Raw genomic sequence first — 17250 nt, 5'->3', positions numbered from 1 at the left:
GCCTTGTTTCGACTCAGGTCTTTCAGTGCTCTGTCAAACTCTTCACGCAGTATCTTATCTCCCATTTCATCTTCATCTACATCCTCTTCCACTTCCATAATACTGTCCTCAAGTACATCGCCCTTGTATAAACCCTCTATATACTCCTTCCTCCTTTCTGCCTTCCCTTCTTTGCTTAGAACTGGGTTGCCATCTGAGCTCTTGATATTCATACAAGTGGTTCTCTTCTCTCCAAAGGTCTCTTTAATTTTCCTGTAGGCAGTATCTATCTTACCCCTAGTGAGACAAGCCTCTACATCCTTACATTTGTCCTCTAGCCATCCCTGCTTAGCCATTTTGCACTTTCTGTCGATCTCATTTTTGAGACGTTTGTATTCCCTTTGGCCTGCTTCATTTACTGCATTTTTATATTTTCTCCTTCATCAATTAAATTCAATATTTCTTCTGTTACCCAAGGATTTCTATTAGCCCTCGTCTTTTTACCTACTTGATCCTCTGCTGCCTTCACTACTTCATCCCTCAGAGCTACCCATTCTTCTTCTACTGTATTTCTTTCCCCCATTCCTGTCAATTGTTCCCTTATGCTCTCCCTGAAACTCTCTACAACCTCTCGTTCTTTCAGTTTATCCAGGTCCCATATCCTTAAATTCCCACCTTTTTGCAGTTTCTTCAGTTTCAATCTGCAGTTCATAACCAATAGATTGTGGTCAGAATCCACATCTGCCCCTGGAAATGTCTTACAATTTAAAACCTGGTTCCTAAATCTCTGTCTTACCATTATATAATCTATCTGATACCTATTAGTATCTCCAGGATTCTTCCAGGTATACAACCTTCTTTTATGATTCTTGAACCAAGTGTTAGCTATGATTAAGTTATGCTCTGTGCAAAATTCTACAAGGCGGCTTCCTCTTTCATTTCTTCCCCCCAAACCATATTCACCTACTATGTTTCCTTCTCTCCCTTTTCCTACTGACGAATTCCAGTCACCCATGACTATTAAATTTTCGTCTCCCTTCACTACCTGAATAATTTCTTTTATCTCGTCATACATTTCATCAATTTCTTCATCATCTGCAGAGCTAGTTGGCATATAAACTTGTACTACTGTAGTAGGCATGGGCTTTGTGTCTATCTTGGCCACAATAATGCGTTCACTATGCTGTTTGTAGTAGCTAACCCGCACTCCTATTTTTTTATTCATTATTAAACCTACTCCTGCATTACCCCTATTTGATTTTGTATTTATAACCCTGTAATCACCTGACCAAAAGTCTTGTTCCTCCTGCCACCGAACTTCACTAATTCCCACTATATCTAACTTTAACCTCTCCATTTCCCTTTTTAAATTTTCTAACCTACCTGCCCGATTAAGGGATCTGACATTCCACGCTCCGATCCGTAGAATGCCAGTTTTCTTTCTCCTGATAACGACGTCCTCTTGAGTAATCCCCGCCCGGAGATCCGAATGGGGGACTATTTTACCTCCGGAATATTTTACCCAAGAGGACGCCATCATCATTTAATCATACAGTAAAGCTGCATGTCCTCGGGAAAAATTACGGCTGTAGTTTCCCCTTGCTTTCAGCCGTTCGCAGTACCAGCACAGCAAGGCCGTTTTGGTTAATGTTAAAAGGCCAGATCAGTCAATCATCCAGACTGTTGCCCCTGCAACTACTGAAAAGGCTGCTGCCCCTCTTCAGGAACCACATGTTTGTCTGGCCTCTCAACAGATACCCCTCCGTTGTGGTTGCACCTGCTGTACGGCCATCTGTATCGCTGAGGCACGCAAGCCTCCCCACCAACGGCAAGGTCCATGGTTCATGGGGGAAGCATTAGACACAGATAAACTTAATAGTATGGCAAGCATTTTCATTTAAGAACAACCCGTGCTTAGTAGCTGATCGGATTTCGGGAAATACGTTACCATAAACTTGCTAACGTGAATGAAAGGGTTTGTGCATGACTTTTAAGATTAGCATGGGCTTGGCAGTGAACGTGTACATTATCAAGGTTCAGATTATAACGAAGTTTTGCCAGTATTTCTTCATTCAAAATTAAGATCTTTTCCCGATTCTTGGAATAGTTACGTTGTATGCAGCCTGGTGCGAGTTGCAGTACGGTAGGTTTCTGCTCGGCTTTTCTACCAGCCGTCTGCCGCAACGAGTTCACAGGTAGGTGCAGGTAATGGACGAAAGGATCCGCGCCGCCGCAAAATGACCAAAAAACAAAACTGCAAATATTATAATTATAAAACATGACTTCAAAATGTACGATTTGATTGTTATAAAATTCCAGCAGCATCTGCATTGTAACCGGTGGATTATCTCCACAAATATTGCCATCACTGTAGATGAAGTTGACGTGGGGGGCTAGCTCGAAAAGTCATATTTTGCAACTCAGCTGGTCAGCTCACTGCAGGCTGGGAGGAGTGAGTGTCACCAGTCCAGACCGAAGTTGACCTGCTCCATCGAGGTAGGGCTGTGGACCGAGGCAAGCTGTACGGCGCGTTACGCCCGCGGTCCTCCCGTTCAGACTACGTGGTCCAGAATTAGCTAGTCGCCGCCGAAGACCACCACAGAGAACTAACAGTACGTCTCCGTATGACAAACCTAATTCCCACTGACCGACGATTATGTCGAATTCGATGATGATCGAAGTCATGTTCTGTGACGTAGGTGTAGTATACTCGCATTTGTTTCGTGTTTCTGTTTGTTTTCTTCAGTGCATTAAGAATGGCACAAAAGACAAGAACCTTTTGTATTTTTCTAGCAGTTCATTACTACCTAAACGTTGTAGCTGAAACAAAATCATTCTTTTTTCCATAAAAATTCATAATGATAAATAAAACATTCATTTCCTTGAAACGAGCATAAAAACACAGTTAACAATGCGTTCACACAGTTACCTTGAGAGGCAGAGGCAGAAACACAGATGAGAGTGCTGTGCGGAAAGGATACGTATATCTGGTCGCGGGCGTAGCGCACTTGTAGGTTCTTGTTGATGCCCTGCTCGTCGATGTCGGAGATGACCGTCATGTCGGGCACGCCCGCCTCGGGGCTCGAACCTGCAACATACAAGTAACGTCTTTCATAAGCGGAAGGTACAGATAGCCACAGTTACGACAGTGTGAGGCTGCAGCTGTTCATATAACGTGATGCTTACGTCGACGAAGAAGAAATAGAAAAATAAGAAGCAAGACGATGAGGGTTTGAAGAAAAAAAAAAAGGTTCTATGCGAAAAATAAATTATAAACATCTCTTCTATTTGACGCACTGTCACATTATACTATTACAATCATGAACGGCTTCAGCCATATCTTGATCTTCGGATTATACAGGGTGTAAATGTTCAGAATAACTCGAAAAATAAGCTTCAGACGAAAAAATGTGTAGAATCCAAAGATGATTATTTTCTAGGGGGACATCGGCTGGTGCTAAAATTAGGCCGCCACCCCATGGGGGTGGGTTGGGAGACAACTTTAAAATTTCAAATGGAAACCCCCATTTTTTATTACACAGATTCTACATAAAAAACTACGTACATTTTGTCTTCAACATTTGTTTTGATTCTTGGTAGTTGGCGCTGTAATTCAAGAAAATCCATTTTCTCATTTTTGCGAGGAAAATGGTTAGGATGAATACAAAATACTTATTTACTTCGTAAATTTTGATTCACTAAAACTAAAACTCTCCCCATAGGGTGGGGTTTTAGAGAGAGGGGAGACGGGGAGTTTTAGTTTAAACGAATCAAAATTTATGAAGTAAATAAGTATTTTTTACCTATCAACAACCATTTTCCACGTAAAACTGAGAACATGGATTTTCTTGAATTACCGCGCCAACTACCAAGAATCAAAACAAATGTTTAAGGCAAAATGCACGTAGTTTTTTATGTAGAATCTGATTCTGAAATAAAAAATGGGGGTTCCAGTTTGAAATTTTAAAGTTGCCTCCCGCCCCACCCCCAGTGAGCTGAGGTGGCTGGTTAATTTTAGCACCAGCAGATGTCCCCCTCGAAAATAATCAACTTTGGATTCTACACATTTTTTCGTATGAAGCTTATTTTTCCAGTTATTCTGGTTTGTCAACTTAAAATTTACACCTCGTATATGCAAAGGCAGCATTTAACGAACAAAGTTTTCACAACATTCAGTGTTCGCCAAACTTAAGGCCACAACTGAATATAATTGTAATCATGATCTGTGACTGTCTCTAGAATGAAAGGAAGTGTGACTGACCTCATTAGAGGCGAAGGTAGGACAACGAAGAAGGGCAATCAGTCGTGTCGTTGTTAGAGGAACTATCGCGGCATTCGCCTCAATCGGTTTAGGGAAACAACCGAGAGCCCTAATCTGGATGGCCACTGACCCACATCGCCGTCAGAGGAAAAAAAGATCATGCCGCAAAGGCATTAGGCAAGCGTACAGATTTTATTCGACGTTAAACTTTCCGCCTTAAGTTCAAGCTCACAACCATACCGCTACTGATGATAGACGGAAGTTATAGCATCCATAAAATTCCATACATAGCGAGGCGTACGAACCAAGACAGCTAAGGTGTATGCCCATACAAAGAAAAGGTAATATAATTTAGTCCGTACGTGGGCAATGTTAGTGCAAACACGGATGATCAGTAATACACACAAGAATTTCCAATTCAGAGGAAAATTGACAGTTCACACTCAAAGAAATCACGAAGATAGAACATCAGAAATTAGAAACAGAGAGGCGCTGTGGACTGCTAACTAAAAGTAGCGGCTAACTAACACAGCGCATGTTCACTACATACGGTGTATTTACCATAGAGTGTATCAGCAGTATTAAAACTCATTTGCGTATCGGAATACATGAGCTGCAGAGAAAGATAATAAGTACTTGCACCACCATCCATTTACTAAGGTGTACTGACCTACATTGCGACTCCTTGAGTGTAGCGTATCGTAAGCAATGATTTCGGGTTGTCACTTCAAACTACGACGCCAGGCTCTTGGGATAGCATCGACAGGCATCCATAATGGCGACCATTAGCAAGGCTGTTGCCGTTTAGGCGGCAGTAACCGACGCGAGACGCACAATCGATGTGCGATAACGGCACAGGCCGCGACACGACCACAGCACCAAACAAACTGAGCGCTTTATTTACATGTCCCATACATCACTCGCGCAAAATGTATGGATGTGAAATAGTTTACTGCCAGTTTAACATTATTTACTTAGGTATATGCTGATGTTTATTCTGCAGAATAGATACAATAGCGAAAAATAGCATAGTTCAGTATGTCATTCTTACACCACACAGGTTGTTAATTTCTACAACAAATAGCTCTATAGAACAGTGAGTTCTAAAGAAGAGGTATTTTATGTTTGTCTGTAAAGATAACGTTGAGGTTACCTAAATGTTTTTTTCGTAGCCTAATTAACTGCTTTCTGAGGCAAAGGCAGTTGTAATGAAAAAAAATATGTTCAAATGTGTGTGAAATCTTATGGGACTTAACTGCTAAGGTCATCAGTCCCTAAGCTTACACACTACTTAACCTAAATTATCCTAAGGACAAACACACACACCCATGCCCGAGGGAGGACTCGAACGTCCGCCGGGACCAGCCGCACAGTCCATGGCACAGTCCATCACTGCAGCGCCCTTACACCGCTCGGCTAATCCCGCGCTGTAATGAAGAGTGACGACTTTTTCGTCGTCATTACACAAGATGAACTCTATTCTTCATTCAAAACGTTACTGGATTATTTACAACATAGTTCATTTCAGAATATGTCTACTGCGAAAGTCCAGTTAATGTGCAAGAATCATTAAAGTGGTTTCTCAAAAACTGTTTTGCGAGAGACTAATGTATTCTTCGAGTATGTATATGTGACGTGAAAACTTTCTTCCAAAGTGAGTTACTTCAGGATATTATTCTCAAGAAATTGGCAAATAAAAACGAACCATGTAAGTTAAAAATAATTTATTCGTTTTAGAAACGAAGTGCAAACACTGGTGATCTAATCTTTTCAAAACACCATTATGCTATGCTTTCAAACTCTCACATATTTTGTACCGTCAAATATTTAAAATTTTTATTCCAAATTAGGAACTCCAGACAATGCACTACATTTCGTATTGTTGGACCAATAACGTGCAGAAGAATTTTTTTTCCGAAGTCAAGGAAGTCACATCTGCACAAAAACACTTAACAATGCTTTTAAAAAATATTATTTACAACCTCTCTTCTTATTTGTCTAATAACATACACTCCAAGACAAAGAAAATACACACCATGAAGGAACTGTCCGAGTGGCACGGAAATTGGTAGATGTGATGTACGTGTACAGAAAACAAATGTCCTTCAGAAAAATTGGATGATTTCTTCAAGAGAAAGAGCTTCACAAATTGAGCACGTCAATAATGTTTTGATCCACTTCTGGTCTTTATTCCAGCAGTTATTCGGCTTGACATTGACACATAGAGTTGTTTGATGTCCTCCTGAGGGATATCGTGCCAAATTCTGTCCAATCGGCGCGTCAGATCGTCAAAATCAGAGCTGTTTGGAGGGCCCTGCCAGACGTTCTCAATTGGGGAGAGATACGGCGACCTTGTTCGTCAAGGCAGGATTTGGAAAGCACGAAGACAGGCAGTAGAAAGACTTGTCGTGTGCGAGCGGGCATTATCTTACTGAAATGTAAGTCCAGGATGACATGCCATGAAGGGCAACAAAACGGGGCGTAGGATATCGTCGACATACCGCTGAAAGGTTGCCGTGGATGACAATCAAAGGGGTCCTACTATGAAGTGAAATGGCATCACAGATCATCCCTGGTTGTCGGGCCGTACGGCGGGCGGCAATCACGTTAGAATCCCACCACTGTCCAAGGCGTCTACAGACACGTCTTCACTGTTAATTGGAGCTCAATTTGAAGCAAGACTCGACTCACCAGGCACTGCATCACAAACGACACCCTGAGACCGGAGCAATTCGGTTTCAGGAATCACCACTCAACAACACAACAACTCCTCCGCGTCGTTGAATACATAACACACGGATACAACACAAACAAGGCAACTGGGGCGGTGTTCCTGGACATCGAAAAGGCTTTCGATCGTCTATGGCACAACGGCCTAATACGCAAACTTAGTGACGCAGGGTTCCCCGACGGGCTCGTACGTCTCATACACTCATATCTCACGGACAGGAGTTTCAACACCGACGTGCAGGGCAAACAATCGACACGACATAGGTATACAGGCAGGAGTACCCCAAGGAAGTATCCTAGGGCCCTTACTGTTTAACCTCTATATTAACGACCTCCCAGTAACACATAACACGACGGTAGCAATCTACGCGGATGACACTGCCATCCTTGCGCAAGATTGGAAGCCGTCTAACATTAACTCACGACTACAGACTGCACTCAGAACGGCGGAGCCTTGGCTGGTGAAATGGCGTGTTAGAGTAAACGTCGACAAGTGCGAGGCCGTTCTGTTCACTAGAAGACCGAAGCAACTGCGCAAACATCAGCACTGCAACCCAATAACACTACACACACGCCCAATACGTTTCCGCGAGAAGGTCAAATACCTCGGTGTCTGGCTGGACAGGAAACTACTAACGCGAGGCTCAAACAACTCTACCCTATGTTTAACAGGCGTAGCACACTGAACAGGAGGGTGTCTAGGTCCATGTACATGACACTTATTAGACCCCTGATGACGTACGCAGCCCCTGTCTGGGGATACGCTGCGCCAACTCGCCTGCGCCGTCTGCAGCTCATACAGAACAAAGTACTCAAAATCATAAGCAACGCTCCGCGCTACACACGCATCGCGGACCTTCACCGGGAATACCGGCTAGATACTATCTTGCAGGTATTCCAAAAACTCTCCACACGACTGTACACTCGCGCAACCCGTTTATCCTTTCTCTGGGTAACTACGACCACAACCATAGATGGAAGCATAACAGACCAAAGACATTACTGGCTAGGAACTGAACATCTATGGTCTATAGAACGCTAACACGACAGTACTGGCGAGCCCCTGCAACACAGTTATTACTGGAAACCCAGATGTGCGACTAGCCGAAAAACAGGCAACCGCAGGGAAACCGTACTGTACACAGCACACAAACCAGCCACACACACACCCTACACGGTCTGTGAGCCGATCTATGACCGAGCGCCCACTAATCTACAACGACCTTGAACTGTTGCAGGGACGCAGCAACTGCAGCAAGCGCCGCAACAAGCTCCAACAACGACAAAGGTAACGATGCACGATACCTCGAACTAACACAACCACACCTTGCATGCACTGTCGCAGATAGCAAGCCGCTACTGCCCTTACTACCCGTCCTACTGTCGCAGAGGTTTTTTTCCCTTGGCTCTTGCCAAGGCACTTTTTTTCCTCTGCCCTTACAACCGCTACCCTTCAATCGTTTTCGACCACTTCTATCTCCTGATGGACCATGTTAATGAGTGATCTTACCCAGACGCATGGACAACATCACAGCCCGCATCCTGTGACGCCTGATTGAAAAACTAACATGTTTACGGAGGTGACAGTAGAACTTTTGGTTTGGTCACCACGTTGGTGTGGGCGTGGAGGGCCCCATCCTTTGTGAAATTGAAGCAAGACTCATCACTGAATATAATTCTATCCCTGTCAATGAGGTTCCAGGCCGAATGTGCTCGACCCACTGCAGACGGACCTGTTATTGTACGGAGGTCAATGGTAATCGGCATGAGAGGCGCAATGAGTTCAACCCCCATTCTATGAGCCACCAGTTAATGGGTCTCGTAGTCACTGAAGCACTATTACACGTCGGAGTGCCTCTCTGAAGATTTCTGGGTCCTCACGTTCTGTCCTCTCTCTGTGCTGACTGCTTGCTTCTTCAAGCTGTGTTCGACCATGGCTCACCCATTCCTGCCAACACCGTCGAATAGTGGCATCGTTCCTATTCAAATCTCGAGCGATTCACCGATAACTGCAATCGGCTTTTTTGAGCCCAATTACACGCCTCTCCCACATGTTGACATCTGTGCATATTGTTGACGCGCCTGTCTGCAAGCCATTGTTATTGTACAACTGAGTACACGGAATGAAATTCGAAAAGAATTTATGCCCTGGTATCGGCATGTCCCCTGTTCAGCTGCGAGGTGAAACTGCGCTGCACGTCACACATTCATCCATAGGCCGCCAAAGTTTACAGCTCCACATTTTTCCGTTGATACGTGTGTGAATACCAATTTGTGTCCAAATTGCGTACCTGCTTCGTAGTGCATTATTTCTTTTTGTCTTAGAATCTGTTAGCATCTTCCGCAAAAAGACCTAATTCTATTTGTGCTGCTTAAAATGGACGGTCATTCGCGTAATGGAGGAATGGTAGTGGTCCTGACATCCATACGTTGACACTTCTCTACTTCTTTTAGTTTTTCCTCCACATACTTCACGAACCAGTCGTCTTCTTCTCGGAAAAAAATCGTATACAGCAAAAATGTCAAGTACTGTTAAATTATATACTTTCTGAAGTATGTCTGGTTGAGTGACTCTAATGGACTCTAAACCAGCAATGAAAGCTCGCAGTTTAGTATCTCCTCCCGAAAGTAGTGTCACTTTCAACGGTATCTACTGCTGTTACATAGAGGCAGACTGCGGACAGCGCCTCGTAACGTGGGGATCAGCGATCAGCGACCCACAGTGCCGTCATTGCTCCCCTTGTCAGGCGCATTCCGGGGACAAATATTGCTGCCGCCATCGGAATTCCAGTCGCCGAACCGTGGGGGAGAGCTATCGGCTCGCCGCCCTGTAGCGATATAACCTACGGTGGATGTACTACCAGATCCACAATTTTTCGAAGAACATATCTTAGGTTATGACGAAGATACGAATGAGGTGTCTCTCATAGATATACAACGCCGTAAAGATCTCTACGGGGTGCCACCCTGTACCTTTACTATTTATCACTCCTTTCCATAACGGACAAACCGGGCTATTTGAGATGTCGAGTCACTGCGGAACTCAGAATCCTCCAGCCACATCCAGCAAACTGGAACTGGGACAGGGAAGTTCCCAAACTGGAATATTTGGGAGAGCATTTACAGTTCCAGCAACTGCAAGACAAGGTTGTCCACTACAGAGAAACTGAAATTGTGCACTTCGTGTAATACAACAATGTAGTAGACTTTGAGTAATGAGATACAACTGGAATTAGCCCTAAAATTCCATAATTGTAAAAATGTGCAGAGTTACAATCACATAGGTTCAGTTGGAGATACAGTTGTTGCGTCTTGAGATTCGTCTTACGGCTCGTAGTAGAACGGTATGACTGCCCTCCACTGACAGCGTAAAATATGCGTTTAAAAATCTTAGCTGGCTGACGTTCAAATTAAAGACGTATAACACCTCGCGAAAACATACATACATTATTCCAACAACATACCTCGTGACGGAATCTACTAATGCACTTAATCCTTGTTTATAGCTCTTCTAGAGACCGTAAAGATATAAAATCACGCAAATGAGTCATTATTTTCGCGCTGCTGACAGCAATGGAACGGGAGAAAACTTTACTACGTTATATGAGAAAAGTACCCATTTCCATGTGCTTTACAGTGGCAAGCAGACCGTAGATGTAAAAGCGCAAACTGTGCATTACGAGAGCTATTCCTGAAATAGAGAAGAGACTTTAAAGTGGCAGCGTCTCAGCGTCTACTGAAAATTCTGCCGAGTAAAAAGTTCGTGCTGCCGATTTTTTAATTACATTACGACGTGTGTCACACGTAAAATCCGAGCAGCTCATCGTGTATCTGAGAACAATTGCCAGTTAATGAAGAAATCTAAAAAATTCACGTACACGGCAAAAGAATAGTGGTAACCACATTTTTTGGACAGTAAAGGACCAAGTTGCATCGAATTTTTACTTCGAATACGCTGTTAATACTGATGTCTTAGCGTTACAAAACCTACGTCAGGTCATTCGAAACAAACGGCTAGGGATGCTATTGGGGAATTTGTTTCTACTACCCGTCTGCATACTGCGCATGCTATGCTGATATCTAACAATAAATGAAAGTTTACCATACCCAGCGCGCACTCAACGTCTCACAGCATGTAACTTCGTAGTCCTAAATTGAAATACTACTCAATAGGGCACACTCTTGTTAACGACAACGAATTTGAAGAGGCGGTGAAAAGCTGTGAAAGTGAGCAGGGAATCACTTCGGCACTGGAATGGGCTTATGCCTATGCCCACAAAATGTTTAAAACTAATATTAATGTATTACAGCAAAAGGATGATTGTAAGCAGCTAGGGGCACATCATGTCAATGCAAAACCGTGTTGCGTCAAACACATTTTCTGTGATTTATATTCGCTTTATCTTTACTTCCGGGATAACACTTGTACTGATCTGTACTGTGTCATCAGAGTATTCAATTTCGATATTCATTAGCCAGCCCATTTGTACTAGGTCTTCTGCGTTCAGTGCTTGACACCAGTTACAGAGAAACAGAAAAAAGCAACTTATCAGCTGGTTCATTCTTTCGTTCTCTAGAATAATCAATAAGAAACTGAAATCAAGGAAAGCTATTTGTGCACAATTTGAAGACAGAAATACCAGACAATTTTTACATCTCGAAACCGTCGATCATAACTGCCTCTAGTTGAGAGATTACATTTCTGCTTGAGAGCTCTTATTTCAATTTACATTGTACTTATTATTCTTTTTTACTCTAGGTGATATGTAGATAAGAGAAAAAAAAATTAATCGTTCAAAAGGTATTGCTAGTAGATGCGGCTTCTACAGAACTGCACGAAAGATTGAGATTTTTGTTTTTTGTTTCATTTATAAAAGGATTAACTTGTATAACAGTTGCGTTTTTCACATGCGGGTAATAATGTTCCGTTTTCTGCATGGCTACTCGTCATTGAACAGAATAATGGTAAAAATGGAAATTAATGTAAACCAAGAGATAATCACATCACACTCTACAGAAACATAAATGTGTAAAACAGAACTGTGTACTTCACCGTGAAAGTTACTCACTGAGCTGCAATGTCATTTGTCAGTGAAGTTTGCAACTAAACTGGTAGCATTTAAGAATGTCATTTAACTTTGTGTACATTTCTGGGGACGATATCTCGTTCCTGATTTATCTAAATTATGCTTCAAGGAATTCCATGAATTTTAAATTCTCGGTCTATGTTTCGACTGTTCAGAATCGTGTATCACATTCACATTTACGCAATCCTTTGTTCACATCACAACAGTACTGCTGCTCAATGATAGTTCCACAACTATCAGTGCATATTAGAAAACCTTACAGAATCGCAGTTGTACATGCAAGACACGCTCTAAAAATGCTTTGGACAAAGTTCACAGACCCTAAAATTTGCCGTTATTCACTGACAGATCAACAGCCTTCTATCTTTCGATAAGCGCTAACCTCATTAATGTACTGTGCGGTACGCTTTGACGATAAATATTATATCTACATTATTATTTTTCTTCGTTATGATCTGATGATGGTAACGCTTTAAAGCTTCATAAGAAAAATTAAATAATAAAAAAGAATTGTCACTACACATAATTGCCGCGCGGTTTGAGGCGCCATGTCACAGATTGCGAGGCCCCTCCCGCCAGAGATTCGAGTCCTCCTTCGGGCATGGATGTGTGTGTTGTTTTAGTATAAGTTAGTTTAAGTAGTGTGTTGGTCTATGGACCGATGTACAACCTACTACAGTTCTTTGGCGAACAGTCAAAATAGCGTCTGTATCTGTGGATGAATCACTGTCTACAGGCCGTGTTGGCGACTTCTAGAATTAATCAGTCTGCGTACTGATAAATGGTTTTTGGAATCATTCGTCTGTTGGAACTTAGTCCCACCTTGGAAGCTACCGCTGCCAGTATCTAGCTGCATCATACTCGGACAGTCCTCAGCACGCTGGTGCGATTGTTTTGGCTCGCCTGTGTGTGTGTGTGTGTGTGAGCGCGCTCGCTTGCGTGCGTGCATGAGTGCGTGTGTGAGCGTGTGGGGCTGCGACGCGACAGCTGCGTGCACTCCTCAGACGCCACTGAATAAACAAGCACAGGCCATCCCAAACCAAATTAAACTATTCCTTATTCAACAGCGGCGCGTCGTCTCCACCACAATCGCTTCCCTCTCTTAGCAGACGTAATCGTGCGTTCATCGAAGAGTAGGTACACCACGCCGCTAAAGGACGGCGCCAATTATCGCTTTTTCTTTCACACAGACAGACTATTATGAGGGGAAATGACGTGCCGTCAGGCGCCGCGGGTGGAAACAAAGGATTTAAGCAGTGTACTGCTCTTACAGCACCCTCCACTCCGTTCTCGTGTTCCATATTACGACAGATGGTCTGGTAAGTGAATCTGACTATAAGTGCCATACATATTGCTTTCTGTAGCCACGAAGGTTATCCACTTAATGCTGAGACTACAGGTTGGTTGGTTTGAGGTGTAAAGGGACCAAACTACAGGGTCATCAGTCCCTTTTTCCTGACGCAAGCAAGGTGCAAGGTACAAAAACACCCAAAGTTCATTTGAGAAAGTGAAAGGGGAACAGGAATGGGGAACCACACCTAGAGCGATCTGCACCCCAGTTGGTGTTGCTCAGGCAGCGGAGGGCATTGAGGTGCTGCCAGCACTTCCGCTTGAGCTCACGAAGATGAGGAAGCCACGTCAATCGGGCGTCGAAAACCAGTCCTAAGAATCGATATGTCTCCACTACAATGAGTGGATCGTCATTAAGGTAAAGTTCTGGTACCGGATGAACGGTACGACGCCGACAGAAGTGCACGACACACGACTTCACGGCTGAAAACTGGAAACCGTGGGCTAGAGCCCATCGCTGCGTCTTGTGGATGGCTCCCTGTAGGCACCGCTCAGCAACAGCAGTACTGGAGGGGCAATACGAAATGCAGAAGTCGTTTGCGTCAGAGAAGGAGAGACGGACGGCCCGATAGCTGCTGCTAGACCATTAATGACCACTAAAAATAGATATACACTGAATACAGAGCTCTGCGGGACCACATTCTCCTGGATATGGAGGGAACTATGGGAGGCACCAGCTTGGAAAGTACGGGGCGATAGGAAGTTTTGGATAAAAATCGGGAGTGGGCCCCGTAGACGCCCACTCATGTAATGTGGCAAGGATATGATGTCGCCAGGTCGTGTCGTAAGCTCTTCATAAGTAGAAATAGGCAGCAACCAGGTGTTGGCGTCTGGAAAATGCTGTTCGGACGAAACTTGATTACCAGTGGTAGAGCGACCCTGGCGAAAACCGCTCTGGCATGGAGCCAGTAGGCCACGTGGCTCCAGGACCCAACCCAACCACCGGCTTACCACACGTACTAACAGCTTACAAAGAACGTTGGTGAGGTCGATGGAGCGATAGCTATCCATATCAAGCGGGTATTTGCAGGATTTGAGCACTCGAATGATGGTGTTTTCTCGCCATTGTGATGGAAAGACGCCATCGCACCAGATCCGGTTGAAGATGATGAGATGTCGCTTGTAGTCGGACGAGAGATGTTTGATCATCTGACTGTGGATCCGATCTGGCCCAGGAGCTGTGTAGGGGCAATGTGCAAGGACGCTGACAAGCTCTGTAAATGGAGCATTATAGGGTTCACTGTCACGTTCAGTGAACGGGAGGGCTTTCATTTCCATTCGCCGTTTGAGGGTGCGAAATGCTGAGGGATAATTCTCTGACACAGGGGCCCGAGCACAGTGCTCAGGAAAGTGCTCGGCAACTGCGTTTGCAGATAAAACGCCATTGATGTTAATGCCAGCGACACCTGTCGGGGTTTGGTACCCACAAACACGTCTGATCTTTATCCAGACTTGGGAAGGTGACGTATGACACCCAATCGTCGAGACGTACCTCTCTCAACATTCCTGTTTCCGTCTTTTCGTAAGCTGGCGAACGCGGGTACGGAACCGTTTAAAAGCTATTAGATGTTGTAGGGAAAGTTGCTGCGTATGTCGCTGCAGAGCTCGCCGACGTTCTTTAATGGCCTCAGCGACTTCCGGCGACCACCAAGGTACTGACTTTCGCCGGGGGCACGCTAAAGAACGATCGTTCTAGTGATCTGCCCAACTATCACATCGATGGTACTAAGTGGGGGAGATTCAACGGTGACAGCAGAGGTGAGAGCTTCCCAGTCTGCCTTGTTTAAAGCCCATCTTAGTATAAGTCAGAGGGAATGGCGCTGGGGGAGTGACAGGAAGCTGCGAAAGTGGTCACTACCACACAAGTCATCGTGGGCTCTCCAGTGGACAGATGGGAGAAGTCCTGGGCTGCAGAGGGATAAATCAATGGCCGAGTAAGTGCCATGAGCCACACTGAAAAGTGTGGGCGCCCCAGTATTTAAGAGACAGAGGTCGAGTTGAGAAAGAAAAGTTTCGACATCTCTACCTCGGCCAGTAAGCACGGTGTCACCACACAAGGGGTTATAGCTGTTAAAATCTCCCAAAAGTAGGGAAGGTTTATGGAGTTGATGAATCAGTGCTGCCAATGCGTTCAGGGGTACTGCACCATCCGGAGGAAGATATACATTGCGGACAGTTATTTCCTGTGTTGTCCTTATCCTGACAGCCGCAGCTTCAAGAGGGGTTTAAAAGGGCACAGGTTCAGTGCATACTGAGTTCACGACATAGACACAAACTCCACCTGACTATTATAGTCGCTACGGTTCTTTTAATATCCCCTATAGCCACAGAGGTCAGGGGTCCGCATTGCCGGAAACCGGGTTTCCTGGAGGGCTATGCAGAAAGCAAGTGGAAAGCTTAACAGTTGCCGTAGCTCAGCCAGGTGGTGGAAAAAACCGCAGCAATTCCACTGGAGGATGACTTTATCATCATCTGGGAAGAAATGAAGGACGCAAGAGGTCAGGTTACGCCTCAGGGTCACCTGCTACCACTGAGTATCTGTATCCATTCATATTGTGGATGAGGCATCAGTGAGATCGAGGTCCTCAGGCGACACTTAGATCTCCGCCTCATCTCAGGTACAGAATTGGTAGGGAGTGGTGGTATTGGGGCCACCGGAAGTTCCTTTTTCTTAGCAGACTTCTTTGTTTGCTTGCCCTTTTGCTTCTCTTTAGGGGCTTTCTGGGAGGACTTCTCCGAAGTAGCTTCAGGCATGGAGGAAGAACGTGAAGCTCTTTGTCCAGCAGCTTTTGGCTCTTTTAGCCACTGACGAGTGTCCGCTGTGGCATTAGTGGAGACCTTAGTAGAGAGGTTCCCAAGGGACTCCTTCCGCTTGATAGGAGCTGGAGGAGGTTGTTGCTTCTCCAGCTGGGGGGAGGGGACTGATGCCCCTGCATTTGGGAGGGCCTTGTTCCCAAAGTAGGTACTTGGGAGCAACGAGAGATTTTTTCCCCCTACCACCAAGGGGGCAAATGTATTCTGGAGGCCCAAAGGGTCACTGTTTGTGGCAGAGAGTGTGGTACGACTAGTACTTGTGGCATGTGTGGACATCAACCAAACGGGGTGTAATCGTTCAAATTTACGTTTAGCCTCTTGGTAAGACAACCGGTCCAGGGTCTTGTACTCCATAATTTTCTGTTCCTTTTGGAGTACTGTGCAGTCTGGCGAGCAGGGGGAGGGCTGCTTTCCACAATTGGTACAAGTGGGGGGAGGAGCACATGGAGTATCTGGATGCAGTGAACGTCTGCAGTCTCGACATGTGGCGCGGGAAGTGCAGCGGGAAGACATATGCCCGAATTTCCAGCACTTAAAGCACCGCAGAGGGGGAGGGACATATGGTTTAACGTCAAACCTTTTCAGGCAATGAATCACCCTCAAAGGCCAAGATGAAGGCACTGGTAGCAACCCTGTTGTCTTTGGATCTCCTATAAACGCGCCAGATTAAATGAATAGCCCATCGTTCTAGATTGGCTGGCAGCTCGTCGCCAGACTGCAGGAGGAGACTGCGATGGAAAATAATCCCCTGGACCATGTTGAGGCTTTTATGGGGAGTGGCGGAAACAGGAATATCATCCACCCGGTCACAAGCGAGTAACACCCGGGATTGGGCTGGTGATGCTGTCTGAATCAAGACTGCACCGCTTCTCATCTATGACAGCGCTGTCACTTCCCCCAAAATTATCCTCAAGGTGTTCAAGAAAAAATTGAGGCTTTGTAGGTAGAAAGTAGTCCCTGTCCATTCTGCTACAGATTAAATACCGAGGCGAATATGGCTCTCTTCTTTCTGTAGCCCTATGTTCCTCA

At 44.8% G+C, this 17250-nt stretch overlaps 1 protein-coding gene across 1 annotated transcript in view; it reads right to left on the bottom strand.

Moving 5' to 3' along the window:
- Positions 1–17250, bottom strand: part of LOC126257510 (myosin-I heavy chain) — an 829484-nt gene that overhangs the window by 602611 nt on the left and 209623 nt on the right. The window contains exon 2 of the mRNA XM_049955569.1: positions 2961–3067. Coding sequence (XP_049811526.1) covers positions 2961–3067 — 107 coding nt within the window. The remainder of the gene's footprint in view (positions 1–2960; positions 3068–17250) is intronic.

This window comes from Schistocerca nitens, chromosome 1, assembly GCF_023898315.1.
Source record: "Schistocerca nitens isolate TAMUIC-IGC-003100 chromosome 1, iqSchNite1.1, whole genome shotgun sequence".
NCBI classification, from domain to species: Eukaryota; Metazoa; Arthropoda; class Insecta; order Orthoptera; family Acrididae; genus Schistocerca; species Schistocerca nitens.
The sequence above is the reverse complement of the archived record's forward strand: the minus strand, read 5'-3'. Positions and strand labels throughout refer to the sequence as shown.